Genomic DNA, 9,207 nt, shown 5'->3' on the forward strand with positions numbered 1-9,207 from the left:
TCTACTATCTAGTCTTTAGATAAGCAAATTCACCTACGTCTCCTATTCAGAGCAAATTATGCCTAGACCTCAAGGAAACTTACTTAAAACCTTTTAGCAAGTTTCTTCAAAGTAGGAAACTTACTTAAAACCTTTTAGCGAGTTTCTTAATTAGCAAGAAATTTCCTCTTCCTGCGACCCCAGACCATTTTCTTAGAAAAAAGGTGATTGTAATCTTAACCCCTTTCGTATGCTAATGCCATCCCCATGCCTGCTGGAAATGTATAAAATAAACCTCTGCTGAAGGCAGAGCAGGAAGATTTGCACCCAACTCCGACTCCCGTGTCTTCCTCACTCCCACTCCTCTCCCCCCCTCTTGGAATCTCCGCACGCCGACCCCTTCCCATCTTAGGGTCCTGCCTGTGTTGCCTCCAGACACCTCAAAAGTTGGAGCTGGTCTCCGACAGGGTTCGTGTTTTGCTTCAGAAACAAGATCCCCTGGGCTTCTCATGAAGATCTCAACATCATCATTATAGTTATACTATCTCAAGAATGAGAATGAAAGAAAAACCATATCTGACAGAGGAGGCAGAGATAAATACACCAGAGGAACTGTACCATGAAGGTGATGTAGCTATTCTTAGGGAAGAGATACTAGTGTTGGTCAGATAGGAATGATTTGTGAGCCCCAAATTCTGATTCTAGGTAACAAAAATTAGATTTTAAGATCACAAAGAGTTTTCTGATCATTTGAAACTTTTGTAGAATGAAGTCTAAAATTAAACAATGAGATTTAATTTTAATGAGTAAAAATAACACATTTAAATTTAAATAGCATTAATCAATTAAGTGCCTTTTTTTTAGCCTTTTGTACTTTTTCTAGTTTACATGAATGTCAAATTTATAGTGAAAAAAGGGGTTTATGGGCAGCTCTTCCTGCTCACTTGTGCCTATGCAAGCTTTCTTTCCTTTCCTGTCCCATTTTAATAAACCTGCTCTTTCAATACTAAAAAAAAAAAAAAAGGAAAAAAGAAAAAAAAGGGTTTATATTATATTAAATCTTTATTTTGAAAGCTATTCAATAGAAAAAGTTGTTTTGGCCTCTCGCTCTCACAGAAAGACACACTTATGTGTCTGCGTCTACTATCCTCTGAGCTGATGACATTCAGGCCAGCCTAAGGAGAGTCGGAGCAGGAACAGGGCATAGCAGAGCTTGAACAGGCAGTCACAGCGGAGAGAGAGAATGGGGTGCTCACTGAGGTTCTCCCAGGGCCTGGAGGCTTCTTAGGGGACAAGCACGATTGCATTTCTACAAAGGCATCTGCAGGGAAGTTCAGGGTGATCCTGAAGGGTCTTTAAAACCTTTTGCAACTGTTGTTCATAACAACCTGGTGTGCCTGAGCACTCAGTTAATTGTGTTGAAGAAGATAACCACACACATAAACTTCACACTGACCTTGATAAGTCCAGGAGGAGGTTTTTCATAACTAGAAAGGAAAGAAAAAAATCCATCGTCAACCACATTAAAAGGAACATGATTTATTATAGTGAGCAAATGCAACTTCAGGCCAAAACAGAAAAGACATTTTTAGTAAAGGCTCAAAACACTGCATTATAAAATAGTTAACAAATGTGCCCAGCAGTCAGACACAACATATAGGGAACTAAAGCTATACTAGCCCCACTGAGATTTAGAACTTAAATTCACTGAAATAACGTGGTATCTTAGCACAAGGAATTTTTTTTGGGGGGGGGAAGGGAAAAAGCAGGAAAAGTTATGTAAGAAGGCCCATGAGGAGTTTATGGTTGCAAACTTTCATTGTGATGTCAAGTATTTACCTAGCATAACTCCACTTATTTAATACTAAAGAGGGAGGGGGAAGATGGAGGGCCCATTATAAGGTGGGAAGAGGTGAAAGTGATCCCTCCCTGAGGCGCTCTCTCCCATTTCCTCAGCTTGCTCAATTCAGTACTTTTTCCATGTGCCACCTGTCATGGGGCCCTCTGCTGCTGACCATCCCCTCTGCCTGTACTTGATGCACTTAAGGTACAGGGCCCCTGCACAATGGATGACACTGCCATTCAGTGAAGAATGCACTAGATTAAGTACATGAAGGGCTGTGTGGAACTTACTTTCCCTTTCACTAACACTTCTCAGACCCTGCAGTTCTAAGTATGCAGTTCATGCCAGTGCTCTCAAATACTTCATTTTCACTTTCCCTCCTCCTTGAAACTGCTATAAAAGATGCTGGACTCCAAGTCTGGAAAAATCACTACCCAATGCTTTGTTCATTTAAAAAATTACTACTTTCAGACATAATTGACATATAACATTGCCATATTCCTGGTAGATGTAATCATGCTCATGTTTAATACTGACATATTATTAGCTACTGTGTCAAACTAGTCAATCACGGGTATTTGTATTTAAATATGAATGTCTAGTCTAGTCCTCTACCGCCAAAAACAGTGAAAAAAAGCAGTAGGACAAATGAACATCTTACATGTGTTCTACGTGTCTTTTGGGAACACTGTACTGAAAGGGCATTTAGTGCCCCTCAATTGTGTTGACTCAAATAACTTGGAAACATGCTACCCAGATGCTGAGAACAGAGATGGTTTTCTGATTCTATACAGTGAAAACATCTTTCTTTTCTACCAGAAAGACATGTTAAAATAATGTCATTTACCTACTAGTCAAATATATATTGGTTATCCTCAAACTAATGTACAACAATCTCCAAAGTAGTTTAAATTAAAAAAAAAGGCACTATAGTACAAAACAGTTTTTCTTTTATTAGTATAGACGTGATAAAGGAAATTATACACATTTAAATACATAGACATGCCTTTCCATGAATAGAATTCTTCTGGAAGGGTACAAAGGAGGGAGTTTTATATTTTAATTACATTTTTGTACATGTAAATATACAACCTGAAACAATGATTTTTAGTTACATAAGAAAAACAAAACCAGTATTAACTTCTTTCTACCAATTAATCTGGTGTAGGCCCAGGTTAGTATCTTTTCGAAGAAAACAAAACAAAACAAAAACCCCAAAGGTAATGTGCAATGAAGAAAAAAAGGGATCAGACTCTCCTATTAGGGTTTCTGCTATAGAATAAATGCTGTATTTTTTTTAAAAGTTCAATGACATTTTTGTAATTGTTTGGCGAATTAAACCCTACTCTGGCTCTCACTAACTTGTTAAGTTTCCTTTTACCAAAAAGGAAGAGGTTCAAGAGGCCAAAATAAATTTAATTCTCAGGTGATACTGAAGGTTCTTTAGAAACTTAACTCCTGTATAAATAACCAGTCAGCAATGTTTATACCAGGCACAATGCTACATACCAGAAAGGAGAACTAAGGGCATAAATATCCTAATGAAATCTAGAAAAACATAAAAATTGCTCTCAGAAATGCCCATGCCACTCTTGATAAAGGCAACTTGCTTATTGGGACCCTGGCAAATGAGGCTGCCACGTGCCCTGTTCCAAGTCACAAATTGGCAGGCAAGTACATCTGTGCTGAAGGGAAACCCTTTGCTGTCAAGGAAACCTAACACTGATCACAACTCAGCTTTAACTAGTGTGTGAGCACCCCCTAGACCCCAAGACAGGAACCCCTTCCTAACAAGGAAATCCCCCTGCTTCCCAGTTGCCTCTTCTAATAGTCTATAAAACATACTCTTGCTCCAAATCCCTTGGGGACATGCTTCACTGATTGGGAGGCTGTAGCTCCCCAGCCCAAGAACTGTCTTCCCTTAAATAATGGACCTTAAACTTGTTACTAAATTCTATTGGTTTTCTTATTTGACACTCTTTATAAAACTGTCCTGATAAAGGACAGTCTCGAAGACCCTGAATTCCAGCTGGAACACTTACTTTCCATTTCCAAATCTTCCAAATGAGTGTGACTGGGCTTTGGAGGTCAACAAAATTTTTGATTTGAATTGGTCCATTCTCACTGCTGGGTATTTTGTGCAAGAACTTAACCTGAGTCTCAATTTCCCCCTGGGTCAGTATTTCACAGTACATTTGTGAAAGGCACGGTTTCTGCTGCTGATGTTGAAGGGAGGTGACACCCTTGGCAACTTCTTGTGGTAGCTCACACGGGAGCCCTCGTATTAGTGGGGCCAAAATCCAGACACCCTCAGCTACCCCCTGACAGGTCCAGGAACAATCCAGAGTTTGAATACTATTTGACTCACACACCCACCCGTTCTGAATCTACTTTTCCCTAGTATTTTCTCCCTCTGACACTGCAGGCTGGGGCATCTAGCCCACAGGAAAACTTGCACCACTACTGCCTCACACAGGTTAACTGAGAAGACAGCGGAGCCCTGGTTAAACAGGTGGAAGTTCTCAGGGCCAATTAGGATGACAGCTAAGAGATCGGCTGTCACCAGAGTCAATATTCTGGGTCCAGAATCCATGGCGTACATTGCCAAATTGCAAAAGGTAAAGACTAAAACATCTGCCACCAAATGCTGAGTTTATATTGGTGCATATTCTCTATAAAAAATGATAAAACTGGACTCTCCCTGGTGGTGCAACGGGTTAAAGCACAGCACTATGACGCTATTCACAGCCACTAAAGCATGAGTTCGATCCCTGCCCCAGAGGTGACCCACGTGGCACGGCAGACCTCTCCTGTCTCGCCCGCTGCTCCTTTCAGCGGTGTACTTTGTCATTCTGCCTGTTTGCTCCCCACTCTGTCTTTGGTGAATCCTTTCACCCTCTACACCTCTGGGCCTGTACCCCAGTTCTGTATGTATAAATAAATCTTTTTTAAAAAATGATAAAATTTCTAAAAAAAAAAAAAGCCATAGGAATGGCATCTTTTGTTATAATACATAATTTTGTTCCCAGTTCCTGCAAAAGCTCCATAACTACAAAGGCAAAAAGTTTCTTTTATTATTCATAACAAATCCAACCAACCATATGGAGTTGAACTAAATAAAACAACTTTTGGAAAATCCCTAAGACTTGCTGGGGAACTAAGCAGGTGAGTAAGGGGTTTGAATTTGCACCCCACCTTCAGGGAGGCTGAACTAGTCACCAGAGGGTATGTAGTGAAACCTCCACAAAACCCAGTAAACACGTGCATCTGTGGCACACCTAGAGGGAGTGTGGGAACTCTGTGCCCCTCCCACATACCTTGCTTATCTGGCTGTTCCTGATAAAAATCTTCATAAAACTTTATAAAAATCTGGCCCTCCCTGGTGGCGCAGTGGGTTAAAGCACAGCACTAAGAAGCTGAAGCCACTTCCGCATGAGTTCGACCCCCGCCTGCCCTGGAGGAGACCCACATAGCGCAGCAGACCTCTCCTGACCCACCCTCTGCTCCTCTCAGCAGTGTACTTTTTCAGTCGGCTTGTTCTGTTCCCCACTCTGTCTCTGGTGAATCCTCTCACCGCCCCTGCACATCTGGCCTGTACCCCAGTTCTGTATGCATAAATCAATAAATCTTTTAAAAAAAACTATAAAAATCTTTTATAATAAGCCTGTAACTTAGTAAGAAAAGTGTTTGTGTTCTGTCAGCCACTCTACTAAATCCAATTTGTAGACAGTCAAAAACAAAGGTTATCTGGACTGAGCCTGGCATCAAGTCCAATCTGTGTGGTGTATGTCTGCAACTCCTATTCTACTGAGCCATTAACCTGTGGATTCTGCTGCTATCCCCAGGTATACAGCCTCAAACTGAGTTAAACTGGTAAGATCGCTACATAATGTCCTCTAAGAATACAAGTGCATTGTGCTGGAAAAACCCCACACAGTTGGAGAACAAAGTAATATACTGTTAGTGTAGTTTGATTGCAGAGAAGGAAAAGCCCCACCCTCCCCCTTCACAGTGAATGAAGGGTGAGAAATGCCAGGAGTTGCTACAGTAAGAAAGAGTTCCTTTTGCTTTTATCTCCAGAACCTTCCATATAAGTTTCTCTGCTTTCATTCTCACCATCACTAACTCAGAGTTATTTGAAAGGACCAGGGAAGAGCTTACTCCTTGAAGACTACATAGGAAACAACTGGGTATCACAGAGTAGCTTGTTAGGTATTGTCTTTCCAAAGCAAATACTTGAAATAACTTCCAGTGGAAAGCTGTGGCCTATTATAGGCCTTGGCCTATCTTAGTGAGAACAGTGGAAATGTGCATGAGTCGGGAGGTTGATAGAGTCCATCTGCAGCCAGTCATTAATAAAATTATGGGTGCCTGACAGTACAATCTGTAAGTCCAATAACCCAATAATATTTCCTTTGAGCCACAAGAGTTGTATAAACAACATATGGACAATCAAATTGAGATTCATATTCCTGAAAATCATGTAATTGTTGCCAGGATGAAAAAGAATGTGATGGAACTACACATTTTTAAATCTATTATTAGCTATGGCAGTCCCAGTAATTTCTAACAAGTTACAACTATTTTTGCAAGCTTAAAGGAAGGAGGTTAATGTTTTTTTCTAGGGCTAACCAATTCATTAATTTAGCAATTTTAAACATAATTCTCAAAATTTAAAGAAATTAAATATTTAGTTACTAAACACCACAGATTTGGAAATAGGAATATATTTATGTGTAGCTTATCTTTGGTGTTATGACTTCGTAATTGAAACAAGTTCGTGGAGGCTCATTATTTTGTACAATTGTGAAGCCTTGCTTTTCTCTCATTCAGACTATAAGAAGTTGCAATATGAAGACTAAATTTAGATACAGGAAAAACATCCTCCCAAGTGGGCACAGGGTAAGAAATCATTATTTTGCCAAGTACTTAAAAATATTTTGTTTTTGAGTGCTGGGGTAAGATTTCTTTTGGAAGGGTCCTTCATGTAAGCTTATCCCATTTCTATTATTCCTGCAGCTAACTCCTGGGTCTGGAAAGTAGAGTGTAAACTGCCACACAGCCACAGGCTCTTCATTCTGTTAGCCTGGCAGCCCAGGAGGAGTGGAGCAGCAGGGAGCGAGAGCATGGGCTAGCTCATGGATGGAAAGCTCAGGTGCCTTCAAGGGCCTGGAACCAGAAACAAAGGAGACACAGGTGAGGCATGTAAAAACAAGGAGGGCATAATAAGGAGTTAAAGAATCTGAATTCAATCTACACAAAACTTGAATGGGGCTGACCAACTTACTGACAGTCTTTCTTTCCCAGTCTTAAAATGACAGCAAAGGAAGAAAAGAGGTAAAAAGTCACAAAGAGGCCCTCTCTGGTGGTGCAGCGGGTTAAGGCACTGCACTAAGAAGCTTAAGCCACTTCCGCATGAGTTCGATCCCCGCCTGCCCCGGAGAAGATCCACATGGCGAGGCAGACACCTCTCCTGACCCGCCCGCTGCTCCCCTCAGCAGTGTACTTCATAGATCGCCTATTCTGCTCCCCACTCTGTCTCTGGTGAAGCCTCTCACTGCCCCTGCACCTCTGGCCTGTACCCCAGTTCTGTATGAATAAAGAAATAAATCTTTGAAAAAAAAAAGTCACAAAGAAATTGTGAGAAAACATAACAGCAAGAAACAGTTTCAAGACAAGTTGGGAAGATAATGGAAAGTAGTGGACTTCTATGTTAAGTCACAATCTTTGAAAAGTGGGAGTTGGGACTATGAATACTGAGTGGACAGAAACGGGAATTCTCCTCCCCACATCTAGGACAGTGCCCTCACCTAGGAATAGACTGTAGGATTTGTCCCCAGTGAAACTTAACTGGAGAGGGCCCAATTGTATGGGAATTATTAGCACAGCTCAGGTGATCACTGGCTGACACAGTTGAGTCTCAGCTGAAATTTCTAATAGTAATGTTAATACTGACTACTGGTTTAACAAAAAGTATAATGGACTATGTGGGAAAGACAGAGATAATCAGGGTAGAGAAAGAGAACTCATCTACTATTATATGAGGTTAATAGGTAATTCCTATTGTTAAACTGAAAAAAAAAAAGCCATACAAATTATTTAGAAATAAGTAGAGATAATAAATCACAGAATAAAAAACTGAAAGTTTCCTCACTGACCCCTCTGTTGGAAGGAGAGGTGCAAGAAATATGTGGGGTGACTGGAGTCTCTTAGTATTATTTAATGTTTAATCTACGTGAAAATAGTTCTCCAGAGATGCAAATTTTATTTAAAAGCAAACAAGGCTCTCCACTACCCAAACCAAAAAACATCAACATTCAAGAAAGTTTTAAATCTGGGGACTAGACACTTGGGTTCCTCTTTATTTTTGCTAGTACACTGGATGTCCGCTTGATCAGATTAGGTAGCCCTTGAGGCTGCATTTCCTTATCTAAAAAGGAACTTATAAGGTGTCTGTGAGCTATGAAATGAATGTGTAATATTAACCTTGTCTGGCAACCTACAGTTCAACTGAGGACTGGGTCTGGATGAACCTGACTGATTTCATCCTAGGGAAGGTGTTTTGAGCATCTGCTTAGTAAGAAGGCCACCCAGTGCTGAAGGGAATGGGCCTTGGGCCCACCCTGCAAGGCCTGCAACCACTACCACATTGAGGTGAAATTCAGTCCCAGGGCCACAGTGAAATGGGCAGACCAGGCTCCCACAAAGGTGTGCATGTTGTGTCAAAGCTCCCAGAGGGTTAGGAAGGGTTTGGCCTTTTCATAGGTAATGAGAAGGGTCTGAAATAGAAACGAATATACATAATAAATCTGATCTCTAAAGCTAAATACTGCAGGACAGAATCTTGGGAAGGAACTCAAATGTCATTAATCCAAACTCCCAACTGATGTTTAATTCTCCTTTACAACATGCCCTTCACCTTCTGCAGCTGGGGTGCACTGTGCCTCCTGTAAGGTTAAACTGAGCAACAAGAATCCATGACTGTTGTTCTAATTCTTCTCCTTGCAGAGCGGAAACTGGTCTTTTCCTACATCCCACCTTAATCGTATTGCCATCTGCCCTCACCTCCACCTGACAGTCACCTTTCCAATATTTAGGGGCAGCTCCTTGGCCTCGCCTTTTCCCCCTTTTCAGCACACTACCGTCCCAGGACCTGGCTTTTCTCTCCTCAACAGCAGCGGATGAAAAGAACCGGCTGAGACGGACCCAGTTCACCGAGGACCCTTTGAGTGAAAAGTGCGAAAAAGACCTAGGCACTCCCGCACGCATCTGACCCCCACATTCTAACTTGGGGCCCACACGGCCCTCGCAGCCCAGGGACTAAAAATCGTCGCCTCGGGGGCGCCCCGCCGCGTGCCCAGCGGGAGCCCCGGGCCGAACCCCCG

General features: G+C 41.6%; 1 protein-coding gene across 1 annotated transcript in view; it reads right to left on the reverse strand.

Annotated features, from left to right (window-relative positions):
* Positions 1 to 9,207, reverse strand: part of LOC101630497 — a 24,524-nt gene that overhangs the window by 13,957 nt on the left and 1,360 nt on the right. The window contains exons 3-4 of the mRNA XM_012720756.1: positions 8,861 to 9,045; positions 1,436 to 1,540 (exon numbers count right to left, since the gene is read on the reverse strand). Of these exons, the coding sequence (XP_012576210.1) occupies positions 1,436 to 1,540; positions 8,861 to 9,045 (290 nt within the window). The remainder of the gene's footprint in view (positions 1 to 1,435; positions 1,541 to 8,860; positions 9,046 to 9,207) is intronic.

This window comes from Condylura cristata, unplaced genomic scaffold (assembly GCF_000260355.1).
Source record: "Condylura cristata isolate star-nosed mole 26May11 unplaced genomic scaffold, ConCri1.0 scaffold00005, whole genome shotgun sequence".
In the NCBI taxonomy this organism is placed as follows: Eukaryota; Metazoa; Chordata; class Mammalia; order Eulipotyphla; family Talpidae; genus Condylura; species Condylura cristata.